Raw genomic sequence first — 23,147 nt, forward strand, 5'->3', positions numbered from 1 at the left:
TGTTGAGAAGGGATATGCATACATGAACATGGATAATCTGACAGGATGAATGCTATACGTAGAAAGTGCTCTGGGTACAGAAAGGGAAGTGCAGCCACCTCTGCTTCTGGACTTTAGCATATACTTCACAGAGGAAGTTCTCTTTCCTGTGACTCCTCTTTCTAGTTTAAAAAAAAAATTTGCTCATTTTGGAAGAAGATGAGCTGAGTTTGTGTCTTGTGTTCTATATGGAAACCTTTAATAGGTCATGCTTTTCCTTTTCAAAGTATAAATGCACTAAACTGACCAAGAGCTTTTATATTCATTTCCCATCTATAGAAGCAACGGTTCTGAGCTATGATGGGAGTATGTTTATGAAAATCCAGCTCCCGCTGGTGATGCACACAGAGGCTGAGGATGTATCCTTACGGTTTCGGTCCCAACGCGCATATGGCATTCTCATGGCAACCACCTCCAGAGACTCAGCAGACACCCTCCGCCTGGAGCTGGACGCAGGACGTGTGAAACTGACGGTCAATCTAGGTAACAACTCGCCTTCCCCCATTGAACTAACACTTTTCACTTTTTGTTCAGTTTTGCCTGCAAACATTTATCAAGTAGCCTGTTTGCCATGGAAAGTAAAAACACTTAATGGTCTCATCTCCATTATTTAAATTCATTTAGGTTTGGGGGACATCGTTTTATTGTTCCTATTTCGTTAACATAATTTACTGTTTTGTGATTCCTACCACTGAGGGTTCTTAAAAGGGAAGCCATATGTATTAATGAGGTTAATTGAAAGTATAAATGTTCAGGCTTAACGATGCCTCAAACTGAATTTCCTACTTTTATATTGACTGACACTCTGATTGGTTATAGGTGAAATCCTTTCAGATAAGACAAAAATACACCAACTTTTACTTGGATAACATATGCTATAAAATGTCAAATTTCTACTTAGTGATCTAGATCAACAGTTGCTCTTTCTCTACTCCTTGGGCTTCTCCTTTGAATAATTACCTTTGTGGTATTCCATCTTTTCTGTTTGGAAATACTGTGTGGTGATATTTTGCTATCAAACAGCAATACACAACCCTTCAATGCCCAAAGTCTGCGGCCCTCAGCAAACAGCCATGAGAACACTAAAGACACAGACTCTTCTACAGAAAAATAATGCTTTCCTGCTTAATTGTAGCATTCAGAAAGAGTCACTACAGTAAAACCTCACCAAACTGGATGAAATCTGGGGGAAGACCAGGCTGAATTAAGAAAAAGTCTAAATTGTAAGGAAAAACAAATTGTAAGCAGTTTTGTTTTCAATTACATTCAAAAACACAAATTAATAGCTGGAAAAATCTTAAGGAAAGGTCTTACTAGGCTGATGTTAATGGGTGGTTAATAATTATCCATAATTAGCACATTATTTCATGTTAGTTGTGCCATCATTGTATAGTAAATTACTTGAAATCAGTTTTCTTCCCAAACTTGGCCTTTCATAATTTGTTTAATTTTTCTCAGGCGATCTCCACTCGTATCGAATGAAGGATTACAAATATTCTGCCCAGTACATTTCAATATTATCATTAACTCCAAATAATAGGAGTATAAATTAATGAGGTTTTACTGTATTTCCTGGAAGTGCTGAGTACACACAATAATGAATAAACAGAGAGAAAAATAAAATTCAAGACTACATAGATTTACAAAAAGAGTAGTAAAATGTGATGAGGTAAGGCATTTGTGAAAACCCCACATACATCTTCAAATTATGTTGGGCAGAGTAGTAGCTCATAAAATATAAAGGTACTTCATTGGTAGTTTATTGCATACAATTGCATCAATTAATATTAGTTAAATTAAGTTCAATAATAAGACTTTTTTTTAAGATTACTAAAGAACACATAGTACTCTTTTACAGTTCTGTTAGAGTTCCCTCTAGTGACAATGATAGGTTACTACAAGTCAATCAAAATTGCCTAATTGCAGTAAAGGGGCTGTTAGCCCTGGGAGGTGGACACGCTCGCTCATGGGAATTTTCCAACAGCAAAGCATTCTGTGGAAAGAGTTGTGTAGGTGCTGATCCTTGGCTGTTTGCAACCACTTTTCTGATGCGGTTGACGACACATGACAAACTCAGCTATATGGAAACAGAATCTAGGTTTGTATTTTTCATGTTCCCCAAAGGCATTAAATACTACAAACAAAACCAACAAATATTTATCTATATATAAAATAAACATAAAACATGCCACATGATCCTTTAAAGATAACCCTTATAATCACAGTCTGTGTTATCCAGATTAGACATTCTGTTAGGGAATCTGATTTTATATAAGAAGAAAGTATAGGAAAAGGAAAATCAATAGCAGTAGTTACCATGACACTTACTACGCAGAGATAACATTGTTAGCTCCTAACAGAGGGATAGGTGTGTGTGCTCTGAAGAATGACACTACTCCTTAGCCACTAGAGTTTCTAAAGGGAACAGTTGTTTCTTTCTTCCTCCAGTTAATACAAGGCACGGAATCCAGCTAACACCTGGCTCTTACCTTTTTTGCCCAAGCAAATAATAATAATAATAAATACATTAGGGTGAAATGAGAATAATTTCAACTAGCTCTCCATTTGACCATGACAATTCTATAGGATTCTGTTGGCCTTTGTGGGATAATAGATTTTGGAGGTTCAAGATGTCTGAGCCTAGCTGAGCTTGCACTGTACCCCATTGTGACGGAGCACTTTTTAATTATATTGAAAACAATGATTTGTTCTTTCACAGATGGGGAGAAAGCTGCAGCCAGTCTAAGCCAAGCATCTTTGACAGTTAACAATTCTTTATTTCACTTAGATTTGTCACCATGTAGCTTTGTTTGAATTGGCCATTTTTTAAAAAACCTTCTAATTGTTGTTTCCAATGGTGCAGTTTTATAACAATGAATCTGGGATCTAGATGTAAAGAATAAACAATATGGAGTGGCCATATTTGCATGTGTCTGTCCCCGGAAGGGTGGACTGTGTTTTATTGGATGTCTGCAGCTATTACCTTGAAGGATAAATTTTCATTTTTCATCTATTCTTCCCCATCTAGATTGTATCAGGATTAACTGTAATTCCAGTAAGTGCCTATTCAAAATTTTTAAAATGTTATTCCTCCATTATGATGTAGCTAGTCAAGAAAAAAAAGAGAGCAAGAGAAAGGCGTTTATAAAACTCATGAATTCACTTTTGAAGTATACCAGTCCATCATCTGGGTTGTAAAAATTCATTTTGAAATCTGTCCAGCTGAAGACTTTCCTGCTTCAGTTCCTACCTCTAAGTGGGAAAAGAGGTGACAAATATCTTGTAACAGAAGGTGCAAACGTCTCTGTAGACCTTTGGATAAAGCAAATAGCATTTGTATTTTGGCAGATCTTGGACTCCAGTAGTTCTCTTCACAACCGAATTAGGAGAAAATACTGTGGGGTCTTATTTCCTTCACTTTCTGTTTTTATCTCTTAACTCAAATATAGAAAAAAAAAATCTTTTCATGTGAAAGTTACTATTAAACCCTTCTAAATTCAACCAAAATTTTACATTGGAAAATGTGTGTTTTTCCAAGTTTTATGTATATACAGAAAATTACTTATCTAAAGAGTTTTTTTTTGTACATTATGACTATTTACATAATGAATTTTTACATCCTAATCATATATCTGCAAAAATAACCCAAACCCTTCAAATCTGTGATATGCATGCCAAATGACGAGTTAGAAAAGATGCATGGACTGAGTTTTTTGATTTGGACTAGAGAACTTGAAAGGATGTAAGGACTGTGATTTTATTTTGAGTTGTAGCATTATCTGAAGTGTAAACTTATTTCTTTACGTAAATATTTAGGTTTTTCTTTTCCAGGTTGTGCTGACCACATTGAGGAATCTCATCTAATATATCAAAGTTGTTAGTTATTTAACTAAAATGGTTCTAACAAGCTTCTAATCTTTCACTGTCATAGTCAGTAAAACATTTTTTTTATACCCTTGGAAAATGCTGAATGTGAGTTGATGGAGTCTACTCCCAAAACCTTTGGCTGTGTTTCCAAATGTCAGTAAGTCATCCTCTGAGGAATAAAATGACGGTCTCCAACTTACAAAAACAAGAAGCTTTATCTAATTAAATGCATGCTATTTCAAATACCCGTGCTTCTTACAACTCAGATTTGTCTTAAAATATTTTAATATTCATATTAAAGCAGAATAAAAGCCAGTCTTTCCAAACATAGCAATAAAAAGGTAACTGAATCATGATTTATGAAAAAATAAATTATTATACTATCATACAGGCATAAAAATCATCTCAAACAGAATACAGTTCCTGAACTAATCTCTCAGAGCTCTAATACAAGTAGAATTTTTCAAGTATACATCATCTCTTCTCAAACCCCATCTTTACTACACTCTCTGAAAAGGAGCACAGGTTTAGAAGTCCGATACCATGGTCCAGTTTGCTTTCAGCTCTGGAGCATAGATGCAGACAAAGTAGCAACTCACAAAATCTTTTCCCAAAGCCAGATTTGTGACTCAGTGCAGCCGTAGATGTTCTTGATTCTCCCTGGATCTTAGAAAGTCCATGTGAGGAAACTATTTTTCTAGACTTCTGCTATAATTTTATTTATATTAGGCATACAATAAAGCATGGGTTTTTATTTACAAAATATAACTACATAAGCTCTAGTATTTAATGGAAATTAACCCCATCAAATGTGCTTCTGTGTTCTCAGCTCTATCAATGGTTTTTTAAAATACTTGTTTATAGTCTAATTACCCTTGTTAGCTCCTTCTCTCCATTTGGCTTATTATTATAAGACTGATATCAAGCATAGTGTTTTCTCTGGATATTTCACAGAATAATACCTTTGAGGACAAAGGTTTTTGCTGGTTAGTGGATTTTTTCCCTTTTTAAGGAGTGTGTGTTACACTTAAATTACTTGGATTAAACCAATGGTTGTGAGCTTTCAGTGCACACCTCGGACAGGACTGCAAATGCCTTAACTTGACAGCAGTCACTGGAAAGCACATTCAGTGATCAGGTAATGTTTTCATTCCCTTTGCCTTTGTTTTATTTGGGGAATAGTGGGCAGATGTAGCCAGAACTCCAAGTTCCATCTAGAATTCATGTCATTACTCAACTTTGAGGAGAGGGAGGAATTTACATTTCAAATAATGCAAATCTAACTCACAGTGATAAAAAAGCAGAGCTGTCCACCTGGACTGCATTTTGTACCCAATAAAAAATATAAATAAAATACTTGTATCTCAGTATAACTTGTAGTTTAGTGAAAGATTGACTTACTCCATTTATCCTCTGTAAGCCATAAGTCTGTCTGAAACTGAAATGTACATTTACTAAATCACAACTTTCAGCCACCACCGTCTAAAAATTATACCATACCTAAGACATCAACTGTGTTTTGAGCTTAATAAAGAATACCTCAATTGATGTCTTTAAGAGAATTTCCACAGGAAGTATACAAACTGTAACATAAAAATTATCTTACATTGAGAATGAATATTAAACTCTAAATTATTTTGAATGGAAATCTTCTCCAGTTTCTCTACACTTACTCAGAATTGCTCAGCTGTTTCCTGTAGTCACTCCATCCTTTCTCATCACCCCTCCACCCTCCCTTCCTCAGTTTACAAGGAGATATTACTTGATCCGGAAAAGAAAATATATAAAGCGTCAGACTCTCCAATCTTTGCTGCTGAAGAATAGGTAGTAAGAGAGGAGGGTGGAAGGTCTAGCTGCATTGCATGTATTCAGACCTCTGGGACTAGGAGATGGCAGATACGTTTCTTTTTCAGCCCTTCTTGTGTCAGTAGTTTAGATGCAGCAATGGAATCTTCCATGCACAGGCCAGGGGGAAAGCCTTTTGTTAAGGTCCTTTTGAGAAAGGGCTGATTTGAATTCCAGGGACCATCTCTGTCAGATTGTTTGTTGCCACCTTTCCCCCCCTGCCCCATAGGAAAAGCTGTCAAGAATCTTTAAATGGAAGGAGAGAGGCTGTTTTTATTTAAAAATCAAAAGCTTATTTTTATGTGTGGAAAGGGTACTTTTTAAAAAGAACCGTCTCTGTGAATAGCGGTCATGTCAGTGTCAAAATGTATGCTTTGATCTCTCCGATTACAAATGGAATGTCTCTGCACACAATCCCAGACCAATCTCAGTTCATTGATGTCCATTAGCTTATTTCATTGCTAAAATATGTTTGCTATCTGCGGCTTGGTATTAGATTAGGTCAGTATTTGCAGATTCACAGGTGGGAAGGTGAACACAGAGGTGTTATTATATGGCCCTCCATCCTCCTCTGTCCAGGGCAATCAGATTATTCTTGCCTCCCCAGTCAACTCCAATATGGAGAACCATAGTCTACCATCATAAAATCATTTTATATGGGAGTTGCTAAAAGAACCAGCATCTTTTAATGCAGATAAATGTCTTCCCTGGACAGTGAAGGGTATTTCAATAAAGGTAGATGAAAAAGGACTGTCTAGTCACGTCCTTTTGACATAAAGATCAATTATTTGAATTAATGAAAAAAAGACAAATTACAGATGATTCTACAAAAAATAATTATTATAGAAATGTGTACAAATACCAACTAATCATTACCAAGTTATTACCAAAAGAGGCCAAGTCAGACTGAATAGTACTATGTGACTGAGACATGAATTGTTTGCATCAGAAAGTAAGTGTATGAGAGTTTCTTGCCTAGTCCATAGTATTGATTGACTTAAGACTTTTAAAAACTATGAAGAACACAAAAGAAATTTTCTACCCCTTGTGAAATTTTCTCAAATGCATTATTAGTAGGGCCTGTAGTAAGCACTATTAGAAAGGCCATTGGTCTTATTCTGCATTCTCTTTGTCTGCCAAAGTATGTAGCCTGAGATAGGGTGACCAAGACAGTCTCAATTTCAAATTTGCTGCCCGGTAATTCCCAGCAGTACATCCAAAGTCATTAGGCTATATATTTCCTTTTTTTTTTTTTTTAGGCTATATATTTCTATATAATTTTTTTCTGATAATCTGGCATCGTGGTAGTGTATTGCTTGCTTCAATAGTCCCATTTGTTTTTTCTTTCTCTCTTGTTCTAGTAACCTTACAAATTGTTAGTATTATAATCTGAAGGTTTAAATACATTGAAAATTTGAAAACTAAACTTGCTCCTATCAACTATAGGTGAGTCCTAATTGTCATATAAGTAACTACTTTAAAGATGTAGTGGATGCAAGGAGGCTTTTGTGATTTTGTTTTTGTTAGTGTTTTCTTTCCTTTTTTTTTTGTCTTTTCAAGTCAATGACATAATTATGGAATATCCTGCCTGCCCACAGGAAAGTTTGGGGCCGCCTCTGCATTCATAAAAAGTGGCTTTTAATAAATCCATGTTCTCTGATGTTTACTTTGCTTGTTTATTTGATTATTTGTGTTTCTTTAATCCTTACACATGTCTCTTCTCCTGCCCACCTGCTCTTCCTTCCTACCAAGATTTACTCTTCTTACTTCTCCATTTCCAATGTTGTTTACTCCTGTTCTCATTCCTCTTGTTTTCTTACAAGAATAAAAACTCTCTGGGTTGAAAAAATATATTTTAGTAGGCAGAGCTTCCAACTATTTTTGGCTTCTTACAGAAAATGGTTTATTTAAGACACAGAGACAACAGAATCGGAGATGACATTAATGTGGACAAAGTGTCAAGGGTTGAAGTTCAGCTCCTTTTATTTGTAGTTCATTGTCTAAGGATTGGAGAGAAAGGGAATCTAAGGCCAAGTACTTAGCCTCACTTTTGATTTGGAGATAGTGAAGAAATGCTCTGAGTAATATGTTATCGGAAAATGTACTATGATGGATGTCTGGAGTGGTTAATAAGATCTTTGTATTATCATTTTATTACCAGAATGAAAAGATCAACTGGATATTAGTTATCACCAATTTTTTTTATGTAGATAAAAATGGAAAGCAATAAAAGATTGCAAAATGTCAACCAGTGGCACTTAAGCCATATTAGATTGCTTTGATCAGGCTGCCACTTGGCAGGCTACTTAAAAAGATATGAGGAAATTGCTGGAGGCTGGCGGTTGTTAACATGGAACAAATATTCAGGTCAGAGCAGCTGCCTGGTGCCTGAAGAGCAGAGAACTGCAAAAAGGAGCCTCTGACTCTGCCTCCACATAACCATCCCTTGATTTGTAGAGTTCTGTCAATCATTGCCTCTCAGTGACTGGTGCTGTCCATCCACCTAGGATAGGAACTGCTCAAGGAATAAAGGAAGATGAATATATACATACAGAAAAGAGGAGTTTTGTTTGTTTTCTGCTGTTGTCATTTTTTAAAGTTTAAAGTATATATGAAAGAAAGGAAAAAGAGACAGTTTATGAATGAATATTTTTAACAGAAATCTAAAAGAAATTACATATAAAATATAGAGACCATAGACTTCTGATGAAAAGCAAATAGCCAAAACAGGCAAAGGGAATTGGCACATGACAGTGAGTCTTTAAAAAAATATCAAAATTGCAATAAAATTTAAGGAGAGCCCATTTGAATTTTCCATATCTAAAATTTATGAGAATTATAAAGAAGAGTACACATTTAATGACTACATAGATTGTGCAAAATTGTAGTGTGTGGGCTTGATAAGTAGAAGAGTTGGGTCTATTTTAGTGAACAATTAATTGGTTTATTGCTTATATGCAAATATAAAATGCTGAAGTGTTTTAAAAGATTGCTCTTTTGTGTAGGTTAAGAATTCGTCTTGAAATCACGCTCAATTATTAATTTATTCAGTGAAGCATTTTCTTATTACTAGTGCAAAAGGGTGTGCTCAAAGTAATACAAAATTCCAGATTGGCATTGGCCAAATTCATCAAATTCTCTTTCATTGTTGAAAGTTAGTATTACAACAATGGCCAAGGTAGAAATTGTCAGAAAAACCTATAAAGTTTCAGAAGAAACATTCTGAATTTGATATCCCCTTGGCTTCTGTGAAAAGGAAATTTTCTTTTATACCACAAAATGTCACAAATTGTGAGACCACAACCTGTTGGTTGGAGGTTTTCATTGTGTTATTAGAGAGAGCTGGTTTCTAAACATTTGCCATTTCCTTCATAGCTTAGGGTTTCTTTTTGGTTTTGTTTTTTCTTTGGTAGGGAGGTAGCATTTTAGCATGCTATCATTGATCCAGAAAATCGAAGGTAAAAATATGAATTAGACATTAGACATTCCTAGCCATTATTAAGATTTTTTATTTTTACATTTAGTCAATCTCATTGTAAGATGTATGATTAGAATTTCACTCATTTTAAAGAAAACAATAATTTCTTTTTTGTATTTGGAGCATTTTGTCTTTTTACTGATGTGACTTTAATGATTCAGGTTCATACAGAGTTAATCCTAAAGGATCAGAAAGACTAAAAAGTACTCAAGAACTTCTGTTTAAAATAGCCTCTAATCCTTTGGACAGCGTTAATGTTCAATGATGATCTAAGGTGCCATGTCAAATAACTGGTTTTACTAGTGTAGACAAATATAGATTAGAATTTTTTCAAGAATGTTTGCGTTCCTAATTTTCCTCAGAAGAAAGCCACTAACAATTTACACTTTGTCAATTGCTTACCTGTCAGAGGATATGAAAACAAATGCTATGATTGTGGATCTCAATTCCTCATGTAGTTGCTAGAACAGGAATTATGTATCTGCTACCTTCTAAAGTGGATGCATAATTTAAAAGATGCTTTGTCCACTTAACCACAGGTCAGACATGATTAATATAAGCCTTCTAGCTGAGCTTCTATTTAGCTTCCTCTCTTCTCTACTGACTTGGTTCTGCTTGATTATAGCTTCTACATTTTCGTGTCTTCTGTTTACTCATGGTGTCTCCTACCTCATGGTTACTGTTCACTGCCTATTCCCGTGCATGTCTTTTGACCTTTTGCTGCCCCTTCAGCTGTTGACTCAATGTATGCTATGTATTCAAACTCCCCTAGAAAGAGAATCGGTATATTCATTACATATACCGGTCCCGTTTAGCAGAGATTTCAAATCATGTCACCTCACAAGACACTGACCAGATTTTAGCTTTGGGGGCAGATGCCCACTGATGATCCAGTCAGCTGACCTCAGAGCAGGACAGTATACTCGCCTCCAAGGCGATGTAGGAGCAGCAGGCTTTCTCCACAAACATCTTTTTTCCAGGCTGTCTGATTTAAAATGTTTTGACTTTAACTGTGAAATACCCTTGAGGATTACAATTTCTTCAACACGTTACTGGCAAACACATGGTACGTAAGTCAAGTGGGCAGGGCTCCTTAAATCAGGGGGGAAATGCATGGGACCATCAAAAAACTTGGAGATTGAAATATTCAGTGTGCTCAGAGCTCTTATCCATTTCTTTCACTTGTTACCAATGGGAGCAAAGAGCAAGATGGATAAGAAGTGTATTATGAAAACAGTTTCCCCAAAGGTAAAGTAAGAAATTCTAAGAGTATTTCAGTTACTATTACTTTTATTGTACTTAATATTGGATTGTTTGTTGTCATTTGTTCTTTGAATGCATCTTTCATACAGTTGTGAGAATTCTTCACCCTCCCACCTTCCCAGGAGATCAGACTAAATATAGGCTTGAAATATTTTATGCATAGTGCTAATGAAATAAATGTGTAACCCGTGTATCTTTAAAAATATAGGGTCATGGTGGGCAAATGTTTTGCAACAGGTTCTTTTACTTCAGCAACATACTGTAAACATTAGGTCCAGTATGTGACTATAACATGCAGTATTTTAAAATCTGATCTATTGCTTATTTCAGATTTTATACTGAAGTGATATAAAGCAGGTCCAGGTCACTGAGCCAGTTGAAGAAAGATAAAATAGGGAGAAAACATTTATGTACAAAAATAAGTTCTATGATGATTCATCAGTGACCTCAGAGCAATCAGATGAAAACTGGTTGGAAGCATCTGTGAGCAACATCTTGAGAAACAAACCAGATTGGAATAACCGTAAATGAAGAGATACTTCTAGATGTGTTGGTATAAGTTATCATCATTGACACTAACCCACTAAAGTGAAAGCCTAACTAACATAATCTCACCATAGCAAGACTGACCAGGAACAAGCACACAGATATAACATTACTTCTAGCAGTTGGTTGACCAACTCCAGGGACCCTCCAAACACTCTCTCCTGAGATTAACCAAATTAATCTTGTGTAAGATTTAATTGCTGAGAGCCATTGCTATAGTTGGGCAAGCACCGTCTTAGAATACCTCCTGTTTAGTAAGGCAAGTCATTCATTTCAGAAGACTTTGATCCAAAAACAACTTCAAACAAAGGAGTAATCCCAATATTTTTCCAGTTACTAAAATAAACAGTCAAATAGAATCATAGCCCTCAAGTTAGTGACTATAAGTAAGCCTGATAAATAAGCTAATTATGATAAAGGAAAAAATTAAGTTAGCACTATTTGTTATTGCCATAATAAAATCCAAAATAAAGAATTTAGTAAATCATTATATCAATGCTATGAAAAAAAATTTTATATTATCATTCTAATTTTTACATGATGAATGAATGAATTATCATGTATTATTTGTCCATAGCCTCCTTTGGGCAATCACTGAGGAAAAAAAAGAAAAAAGATCAAAACAAATGAGATGCTACAGTTCAAAAATTCTAAAGACAAACTATCCCTTATCATATGCCTTAGAATGCATTTTCTTAAAAAAAAAAAAAAAGTTGGTCGTAATGTTTACAACAAATACTGAAAGCTAGATTTTCAAACACTGATATGACTTACTTGTGAAATGAAAAGAAGGGGACAAATAAACTTAACAAAGCCAGAAACTTACTTTTTTTTTTCTAATATGCTTCTTATTTGGGGAGAAGGTTTTTACAAGAATACCCCCCAAAATATTGAAGGACTCTCATTTAATGATATTCTAATGCCCTTATAGTAACACACGGGTAAAGCCATTCTTCCTTGAATTTTACAGAACTGTACAGTCTTCTTGATCTTCTCATTAAAATGAATTCTGTAACTATTACAATGTGTTTGGATGAGAAATCATATATTTAATTTAAAAATCTTTGCATTTGTGACTATAATCCATGGCTTTGTTTATGGAATGTCAAATTGAATATTTGTAAATTTCCAAATGCTCAGAATCTGTATACTTTTTCACTTTTTTCATTCAGATAGCTTGGCATTGTGTAGGTATTACATAAGACATGTTTAAGTAAGTGTCAATATAATACTTTTCATGTTACGCCAACGTTGAGTACACTTTCAGTTTAAAATGCTTTATTAAAATCACATTAAGTATTTAGTACTTAATTTTATACTTGCAAGCTATCCTATTATGTGATAAGCATTTCTTGGAAATGACCTTTTTTCCTTAAAATAAAGTCACAGTCCACATTTTTCCTTTCATTATAATAGGTTTGTTTTATTATGCTTCTTCCCAAACCAGTCATTTGAGCTAGATTAGATTTAAAGAAACCTCTTTTGAAACATTCTTTTAGCAATATGTTTATATAATTTGTGTTCATTTTTACTGTGTTGTAAATATAATTATATTCTTAAAAGGTAATTATATTTCTTAAAATGTACATTTTTTACATCAAAATGAATTGCATCAGAGATATTTATCCTGATCTGTCATAAATGGGTACAATCAATATCAAAGCTGTATGTAAAGGCTAAATGTTTCTTAGTAGATCATTTGAACCTTGTTTATTCACTTGCCTAGAGCTATGATATGTAGCCAGAAATGAAACAGGAGGTGAGGCAGTTATATATAGTGAATTTTATTTTGTAGATGATGGAAAAGGGTTAGTTTGAGTTAGGAAAATGGCAGAGGAATCTTTGTAGGGTATTTCCAGCAGCTCTCCAAGGTCAGAGCCTCTTTCAGATAAGATCCCTGTTTTCTTATAATTAAATACCCATTAAGCCTTGAATCCTCCAATTCCTAAGCCAACTATTCTCTTTGCATTTGGAAATTACTGACTGCAGGCCTTGGGTAATTTTGCTCTCCTAGGCTCTACACATCATTAAATTAATTTTCAATGGAAGTAAACAATGAAGCTGTCTAAATAATTAGCCAGATAACTGAGATACCCAAGTTCTCCAGTTATTTGACTTATCAGATTTCATGCTGCCAAATATGAAAACAGAGGGATGAAACTTCATTATTGACACTTCTTAGTGAAGATAGGCATTAAAAGTTAATGGAGTTACTTTTCATTAACTATTTGACTTAATTCAATATCAAGAGGTATTTCATCTACCATAAAAAAAAAAATCTCACAAAATCTAAACAGATACACCCATTCAATAAGTAATTAGTGAATGGCTTTTAGGTTCAAGGCACTGAACGACAGGACATAAGGAACGATAGGACATAAGATATTCTCTCTGAGGTTTTAAACCCATTTAGGGGAAGATAACAATAATAATGGCCGTATAATACTGATAATAATATTACCGTTACTATAATTGAGGGTGAACCATGTACCAGGCATTGTTTTAAATAATTAAAATGCCTTAAATTTATATTGTAAAATGTTTCTATTATTAGCTTACTTTACAGATAGGAATACTGAGACACAGAGACCTTATATATTTTACCCAAGGTCACACAGCTAGTAACTCATGGAACTAGGATAAAAACTCAGATAATCTGTGAATCCAGAACATATGCACCAGACCAAGATATACACATTCTAGAAAGATTTAAGTAGCAATCCTATCAAAGCAAATACAATGTAATTAACTAGCATGTGACTATTTCATTTCTCCAGTGGTTTTTAAAAGTTTACAAAATGTCTTTCTTCTGTTACTGTTCATTTTTGAAAAACCCTCATCTCCAAGCTTAATGTCTAACTTTATATTATTTGCTCAAAGTACTTTTTAATTAGGGAGGGATAGTTCTTTTTTTTTTTTTTTTTTTGTCCAGGCCTTGCTGCATGTGGGATCTTAGTTCCCCGACCAGGGATCGAACCCGTGCCCCCTGTAGTGGAAGCGCAGAGTCTTAACCATTGAACCACCAGGGAAGTTCCAGGGAGGGATATTTCTAATATTTTTAGTATAAAAAAATTTGTTTGTTCTTAGGACTCTATACATGTCTCTTTGCCTATACAGTAAAGGCAAATAGCTATTTATAAAAACACTGAATAGTTCCCAAGGGTGTCTCTGTAGCTAAATTGAGGAGAGCTTAAGGAGGGTTAAAGAGGGAGGAGTTAGGTGGCTGGGCTAGTACCTCAATTTCATGGCTGTTAGGGTGATTAGTCAGTCCAAGGTCATGACTGGCACCAGGCCTGGCCAGCAAGACAGCTCTGAGACAGACAGCTTCTCTGATACCCCAGAGGCCTTGTCATTAAGGACAGACAGTATGGGGAAGGTGATCCAACCGTTTATCTTACATTGATAAATGAAGTCTTGTCTGCACATTCCTGAATATAGAGCTAACTAAAGGAAACTTTAAAAATAAATAAGCACAAAACTTAGACTCTTAATTAGGGGTGGCTCAAACAGCGTGCAATTTGTGCAGTCACCCAGCAGGGCTCTGTGCTTTGAAGGGCCTGTGCTTGCATTAATGCTCTGCTACCACTGTCCTGAAATGCTTCATTTTGAACAAGGGTCCCATGTCTTCATTTTGCACTGGGCTCACAAACTCTTTAATTGGTCCTTCCCCTAGTAAGGTTAGTGAATATCAAAGAAGAATCTGGAAGTGCCCTTTATATGTTTCTAATTTTAATTGGTAATTAACTCTCTAGCTGATTCATGTGAGAAATAAAAACAAAAGAATTCTGCTCCCAGCCCAGTATCTAAAAATTGAGAAAGATAAAACAGAAACATTTAATGAGGAATTACTCTCCTTAGGTTTTAGTTTGTTTGTTTGTTTGCTTGTTTTTCAAGCAGAGGTCTGGCTGTTTTTTAAAGTAATTATTTTAAAATCAGAAACTAATGGCAAAGTCAAATAGCAGGCTGAAGGTATCATAATTACAACCTGAGGAACACATCCTCCTGTCATTTACGGGCATAAGTGCTCTTGCCGAGAGCCATGGCTCAGGCAAGCAGCAGTGGTGGCTCTTGCTTCTGTTTCTCCTGGCTTTTCTCTCTTCCTATTATTGTCACAATGACAAGGCTTGTTTCCAGCTTCCCACCAGGTCCTGCCTCCCACTGGAGGCTGTAGTCCTCAAAGTCAATTGCCAAATAAAACTTCGTAGTACTCGGAAAAGTTGATATAGATAAGACACCTAATTTTATATATACACACAAATGCCATGCATTTTAATGAAGGCTGCCATTCTAAATTTGTAGAACAGGAAAGGTGATTACATTTTAGAAGTAGAGGAACTTTGCGATTGGTTTATGCCATTTACAGCCTTTTAAAATTGTTTTTAGTTTTTGTTGTTGTTGTTTTACGGTTAAGAAAACTCAGACCAAGAGCAGGAGAAGAATTAGACTAAGTTAGCATAATTAAGCTTATGTTGGATTTAATGGTAACAGTGAATCTAAAACTCAGCTCTCCTGACTCTTAAGCTCTTGATTATTTTTCCATTACTTATTTCTTTAATATTCAACGTAAAGATTCAGGAGAAAAGGGAATTTAAATTGTCTATTTATTTATGTGTATCTTACAGAGACCTGAAAAGTACAAGCTGGCAGCCTGTTTTTAAAAAGTTTTATTGAAACAAAGCCACACACGTTTGTTTACATATAGTCTATGGCTGCTTTTGCACTACAATAGCAATGTTGAGTAATTGCCATGACAACCACGTTCTGCAAAGCCAAATATATTTACTATTGGGTCCATTGCAGAAGTGTTTTGACCCCTATTAGATCTATTAGAATTAGATCTATTACATCTTTTTTTCGAGAAAGCTCCTCGAAAACCTAAGTTGGGGCATTCCCAGTGCTTGTGCGATCAGTGTTTGGTACAAAATAATTTTTAAACTAAATTAGTAGGATATGGGTGCCACATAACCCAGAATGAATAAGACTAGTTAAATGGGACAAACAACAGATATAGTATGGACAATTCGATTTCAAAATTTCATAATTCTAAGATGTATGGTGCTGTAATTTCTAATTCAATTGCTGGGTGCTATAGGCAGTTTAATGATCAAAAAACATTGAACAGTTATGTATAAAGGTAGAACCAATTTATATGCATAAGACAATGCCAATCTTTTCTTTTTTAATTTATAGAAGAACTTTGGAAACTTTAGGATCCACTTTCATATGATGCCCATCTTTAGCCCACATAGCTGTGGTTGAAAAGACACAACCTGTTCTTAATAAAATGGAGATAGATCATTTCTAGAAGGCAAACTAAATGGATTCCTACCTGCCTATTATCTATGCAGTTTGCTGGGTTGTGGCTTTGCAGAAGTACCCATTCGAATCCCTATGCTTAAATGGCTTAATTGAGTAAACAGATTAGCTACTCAAATCACTAGATAGTTATAAAATAGAAATTACTTACATCTGATGTTTAAGGCAACGAAAAGGAAGCTAGAACCAACTAGTTTGAACTGTAGTGAGAGATAGGGTACCTGATACAGATGGTTCATTTATGTAGTTAGCATCTTTAAAATATACCAGTAGAGGGAGATAGCTACTTAAAGGGTGCGTAATGAGTCTCAGCTTTGTGGCACTCAAGTCTAAAAGTTTTAAAAATAAAAATATAATTGGTTTGGGTTTGATTTTCCCAAGCTACATCCATCTTTCAACTCTAGGGACAGCTGTCATTTTAGTCTGTTAGACATCTTTGATCACATTGCTTCTTAGATTTCTTAGCTTTGTTTTATTCTGCTCTATTGCTCTTTAATGTTTCTTTCCTCACATTCAAAAAAAACAATATAAGTACTTCACAGGACATTTGCACACAAGGCTTTCTTCCCAAAAGGATCCAAAGTTACTATTATATACATCTTGAATATGAAATAAATTTGAAATATTCGTGAAATAATAAGAAACAAACAACTATTAAAATAGATTAAAAATACGCTTGCAAACAAACCTGAAATCCATCAACGATGTTATATACATATATATCAACTAACCTCCCATGAAGCTGTCTGTAAAATGGGGGAGTTGGGTTAATTATCACTTCATCCCTTGGAAGCTATTCTTTTCTTCATTAAATAAATTCATTTATTAACTTATGCCCAAATACTTTCAAATAGAATTTAAAGTGATTAGCAAAAATAATTTAAAATAATTAGGGAGAAGAGTCAATATGCAGGGGGTATTTTTAGAGGAAAGAAAAGAATCAAGTTGCTGAAATTAAGCACAAATCCTAAATCTTGGTTTCCTGATGGACAGAAATAAGGAAAGGCAATCTGTTCTGTAACTCACTTGACGTAAGAGGATATGGCCTATAAAATCTTCAAGAGAGAGCTTATAAACTTGGACTTTGTAATAAAGGAGTGTTGAAAATGCATGCTAAAGGGCTGATAATGCAGATAGACTAAAAAGGGTAGCTTTGAATAACTCTGGACCTTTATATGTATAATAAATGATGTCCTAGAAAAACAGTTTTTTTAATTTGTAAGTGAAGAAAATCTGTATTTTTAGATCTGACTTTAAAGAGCAAAGGGTTACTTGGAAATGTTTTTTAAAAGCCCTTGCTGGAGTTTTCTGATAAAGAAACTCATCACTTTCCTAAAGGGAGAAATGAGCCCCCTAGAGGGTTCTGCAGAATCCAGAGGTTCTGGGTGATGCCTTGGGGGACAAGCTAGCCTGCTTCTTTAACAGCAGAGCAACTTCCCCTTTATGTGATTTTTATATTCTTTATGCGTGATTACAGGTAGAAAAAAATAATTCCAACGTTTTAAAATAATAATAAAACCACTGCCCCAGTTTTGTAGATATTCACTCTATAACACTCACATTAATGCTGGGAGTAAGGTGTTAGTACCAATGAGACATGTTTTGATATCCCAGAAGGAAAAAGAAATCTTAAAAGGAATTCAGATCATTAATGCTTTGAAAGACTATAATTTTGCCATGGGGACAAATGACTCTGAACTCCAAAATTTCAACTGTTAAGCCATCTTCCTTTACCAAATACATATGTTTAAAATGTTTGTGAGAATGTGAGATCTCAAAGGCATTGCAGACATCCTCTAGACCATCTCCTCACTTTGTAAGTCTGACTTCTTGAGACTACAAGAAGCCTCACGTTTTAGCAAATTGCTGATTGTGGGTGGATCTAGCACCAAACTGATCTATATCATGTCTTTAGTACCAGCCATTTCAGTATCCCTGAGTAGAGGTGCAGTGTATTTTTTAGAGGTTTCCTTCCACCATGACTTATGCAGAAGGTGTGTAAGATTTCGTAACATTGTGATTGTGCTGTAGAGCAAGCTGGAAGTCATGACAAAGAGCAACTTTCCTATCCTCTTCATTTAGATGTGAGGAAACTAGGAAGTCACGTTGCTATCTAAAGGCCACATTAGCTGGGAGGCAGTATAATGCAGGGGAAGGTATGCAGGCTTTGAGTAGGTCAGACCTAGGATGGAACACTTTTCTATCACATTTTAGCTGTGTGACCTCGGGACAAGTCGTTTTAGATTTCTAGGCCTTTGGTTTCACATATGCAAAATGATAATGTAAAGGTGAAATAAGTTAATAAATAAAGTGCCTGGTACATAACAAGCATTTACTAGCCTCTAACTTCTTTCTTAGTAGCAAATTAAGGACTAGCAACCACAATTCTTAACTCCCTGTCCAGTGCACTCTCCACGACACTTCATGTTGCATAGATAACATTGTTTTGAACTGAGAATATTAAGTGCATTAAAAAAAAAAACAAAACCCTGTCTTCCTAAATTAATCTCTTCACATTTTTAATAATGCAAGGAAGGAGCTTAAAGTTGGCCCACAGAGATTTTCATGAACCAAAGGGTTATTTTTAATTGGGTTTTGTGCCTTTTGTTATGGGAATTGTTGTTTCATAGATGAAGCATTATGATTTTACTGCAAGATCAAGCCCAGAATGGGGTATAATGATGATATCATCCTTATGCTTCTTCTTCTTGACAAAACAATTTTAAATTAAGAGAATGGGAGTGAAGCTGCTTCAAAAGCACACATTTCTAAGAAAAAAAAGATCTTCCCTATAAAAATAGCTTTAAAATGATATGTTCTCTTTTCAAAGATCAAAACTCAGAATGGCCCTTGCTGCTGGTAGGATGATAAGATTCTGCAGAGTTACTAAACACTTCTTTCTTCACTGTTGAAACTAGAAAGAGTTCCTTTGATCCTGGAACTTGCTTTCGGCAATTGGTCTCAAAGCATTTTTGCAGTTGTTGAACTAACAGGCTTCCTCTAGATATTTAGTGATCAATCTCTCAAAACGGTTCTGTCTAGACTAGTTTTTATTCATGTATCCAGATGCAATTTAACTTCTCTAAAGAAACAAAAAGAGATGATTACTAATTTTAATGATGGTTCTGTTTAAAGATAAGAGGCAGTTCATCCTGCAAAATTTAGCTTATGTCACTGGCTCATTTTAAGCCTCAGAGAAACCCCAACCAAGACAGAACTTGTATCATCAGTAATATCCTAAGAGAGAAATCAGTGGGCTTGCTGATTAGCCTGTGGTATTAAAAGCAAACAGTGATCTCCTGTTGGATGGACTACTGAGGTTTCTTCTAGTACTTGGTTCCCTAATTTATTTACTTTTCTCTCTTCTTCTCTTTGGCCTTTTCATACATCCTCCTATGGTCCTTGGACATTGGCTGGTTTGGCTGATAGAATTTGGTGGAAGAAATTATGAACTCCATCCTGATCCTGAGTTAGTTGAAAGTCATATAACTCAACTCAGTGTCATGTCTTTAGTTATTTTAGTATAAATATAGAAATGTCAGTACCTAAAAAACAGGGCAAAGTCTATCACCAAAAAATGTATCATTAAAAATTTTCATGATTTTTTAAATGAATCATAACATCAGATTATTGACAATGCTTATTTTTTAATAAAAAATTTCCAGTTCTTGGGCTTCCCTGGTGGCGCAGTGGTTGAGAGTCTGCCTGCTGATGCAGGGGACACGGGTTCGTGCCCCGGTCTGGGAAGATCCCACATGCCGCGGAGCGGCTGGGCCTGTGAGCCATGGCCGCTGGGCCTGCACGTCCGGAGCCTGTGCTCTGCAACAGGAGAGGCCACGGCAGTGGGAGGCCCGCGTACCGAAAAAAAAAAAAAATTCCAGTTCTATTGAAAGCTCTTTTTTCCCTTCGTTTTTATGTGGAAGAGAGACATTTGTCTAACTTCATCATTTCAATAAACCTCCTGAAATAACCTCTCTGTCCTAAGCCAATTTAAATTCAACTTGCACAGGTTTACATGGGTTCACTTGCGGTTGCTTTCCCAGTAGGTTACACTTCTTGTCCTCTTTCCTTTGGTCCTTAGCTGGGCATCACTTCCCTGTACTGCTACTTAATCTCATTTGTTTTTTCTTCCCTCCCACTCAACACTCGGCCCTTTATTGGCAGTGTTTTTTTCACTTTCTTCACCTCCTAAGAGTCCATTCTTTTTACCTGTACCCACTGTCTGTGCCTCCACCAGACTTAGTTCTCAGACACAACATTCCATACATTTAAGAAGCCGGTAAACATTGGAGGTACATGATGTAAGAGTGAAGAGCAGCCATCACATAGTCTCGTACCCAGAGCTGCCTCCTTGCCAGTCTAATCAGCCAGGTGCCATTGACTGAAAATGGTGAGCTAATGACCTCCCCAAGGTCAGAGGTTTCATGACTGCTAGCCACTTCATTAGCAAGAAAGTGATAAGGCAAAATCAGAGAATTCCTGAGGGAGGGAAAAGTGTGTGCAGATTTAGGAGGCTTCCCAATGCTGTATTGACTGTGCCTATTTATAACAACAGGTGAATTTGTTTGTCTTTGATCAATGTGTAATGTTAAAAGATCCTTCTTAAAGTGTTACAGCTGAATGTCTGTTAACGTGATTTTCCTTGCTTGCTATGACTCTAATGGGCTTGAGAATTGATCCAGCCAGTCTCTCCTCTCTCTGTCTCCTTTTTCTCTCCTCTTTCTCTCTTCTCTCTCCTCCCTCTCCCTCACTTCCCCCTTTCCTCTGTCTCTTTCTCTCACTCTCTGTGAGGTTCGTTTGCTTGACTGATTCTGAGTGTCCATAATGACTGTTTGGCATATTCTACAGGCAAAGGTCCCGAGACCCTTTTTGCCGGCTATAACCTCAATGATAACGAATGGCACACAGTGCGTGTGGTTCGTCGAGGAAAAAGTTTAAAGTTAACGGTGGATGATCAACAGGCCATGACAGGTAAAGCCCCATCACCTTTGCCTTGTTGAAGCTTTAGACTTTCCTGTTTCTTGCAGTTGACTTTGAAAACCAAGTGAACAACTTGAAGCTGATACACACAGTTCATTTCTTATTCCAGTTCTTCCAGCAACAAGTAAATTTAATAAGCAGCATGTTAAGTGTTTTTTATCTCAAATGAGCAACAATTTTTGTCATGTTCTTTTCCATTTAATAATGCAAAAAGAAGTTATATTTTAATTTTATGGCTTGATAAATATCTTAGGGCTTTATAAAATATTGAAATTATTGTTTGGATGCCAATTTCTGTTCAATTTCTTTGTTTCTTATATATTTAGGCAATGAACAGCAGCAAGTTATACTTTTTAGCTTCTGGGTATATTGATAGATATGCTGGCATTCTGTCAGGTGATCTGCTTTTTATTTTAAGCTATAATAGATCATTTTGGGCCATTTAGCTCCGTTGGTTAAATTCTAATGTTGAGAATGTCAAGTTCAATCCCTGATTTGTAGATTCCTGACTGAGGTGAGCCACATAAAGGTGCATCCCGGAGACATAGGCAAACCGAATGAAAGAGGAATTGGTGCACCTTTATTCTCTCTGCTGAAAATAACTTCAAGCACATGACCCGCTGGGATATTAGCTCCTTTTTCTTTTTTAGAGAATATCTCCCTGTTAATTATTTTAGTACAAGGCACAAGACAGTCCTTGTGCAGCAGAGAAGTGTCTGTTCTACATTCAGTCTCAAGGGGGTTTCCATACTCAGAGATCAGGTGATTGTATCAATGTAGAAATATCATGTATGGGATTTTAACTTTTAAGAGAATCATTCCTGAGTTCAAATGAAGCAAACTACCAACTCACAGATCTCTTACCAGCTTGTATTTCATTAGCCCTTTATGGCTTTCCAAAACTTTTTTCTACACGTGGGGGCAACCTTGCTTTGTTTCAGAATTATCTGAAGAGCTTTAAAAGGATCAATTCCTGACCAGACACCACAGAAAGTGTGGGAGGAGCTCATCATTATTATTATTTTTTCTTAAAATCTCTCAGAAGAACTCTAATGCAGCTTTTCCATGGATTGGCATTTAAAAACCACTGCTATGTTATGTCATTTTATTCTCCCAGGAAGGAAATCAACCAGGGAGCCATTAGCATAAGCCTTTATTCAACATCGCCAAACAGGAGAAGTCTCTAAAGAAACTGTGAACTTAGGGAAGGAAGGCAGAATATTTATAGGGCTTTGGCAGGAGTGTTAGCTGAAGTTCAGCTAGTTTTGGTTAAAGGCAGTTCTTGGAAGAAGAATGAATTGTTTCTGTAGATTAGCATCCGCTCTTTGGACAATCTCGGTTTTATCAAAAGGGGTAGAAATTAACAGGGTCTAAGGTCATGTGCAAGAGGTTGGGAAGAAATAAGGACATGTGAGAATCGCAGTAGAACATTCTTCAGTCCCTTAAGTTTGTCTCAAATCTCACACAGCCCTATGAAGTAGATAGGGTATATACATTCTCACTTTATAGATGAGGCAGCTGAGGTTCAAAGAGGTTAAGCGACGTATGTTTCTTTGAAATGCCATTGTTACCAGAACTGAGAGAGCACCTATTAATTTTGTTTATTAACTTTTAAAAATTTGTTTGCTTTTTGACTCATGGTTCATTTATTTATATTTATTAATATCCTAATATATGTATGACTCTATGATGAGTACTTTTCCGGATATAACATGATTTTATGAGGATAATACGTACACATATCAAAATCACATGATGACCGATCATGTAGGGTAGCATGTAATGTACTAAACGGTTGAGTAAACAATTCATG

At 35.7% G+C, this 23,147-nt stretch overlaps 1 protein-coding gene across 14 annotated transcripts in view; it reads left to right on the forward strand.

Moving 5' to 3' along the window:
- The window catches only part of NRXN1 (neurexin 1), a 1,121,986-nt gene that overhangs the window by 516,926 nt on the left and 581,913 nt on the right, over positions 1–23,147 (forward strand). For 7 of the 14 annotated variants that reach the window (XM_029232577.1, XM_029232579.1, XM_029232574.1 and 4 more), the window contains 3 exons: positions 319–522; positions 3,068–3,094; positions 21,203–21,325. In XM_029232577.1, the coding sequence (XP_029088410.1) occupies positions 319–522; positions 3,068–3,094; positions 21,203–21,325 (354 nt within the window). The remainder of the gene's footprint in view (positions 1–318; positions 523–3,067; positions 3,095–21,202; positions 21,326–23,147) is intronic. The other 7 variants (XM_029232585.1, XM_029232584.1, XM_029232588.1 and 4 more) reach the window with 1 other exon arrangement.

This window comes from Monodon monoceros, unplaced genomic scaffold (assembly GCF_005190385.1).
Source record: "Monodon monoceros isolate NGI ecotype Baffin Bay Population unplaced genomic scaffold, NGI_Narwhal_1 Super_Scaffold_19, whole genome shotgun sequence".
NCBI lineage: Eukaryota > Metazoa > Chordata > Mammalia > Artiodactyla > Monodontidae > Monodon > Monodon monoceros.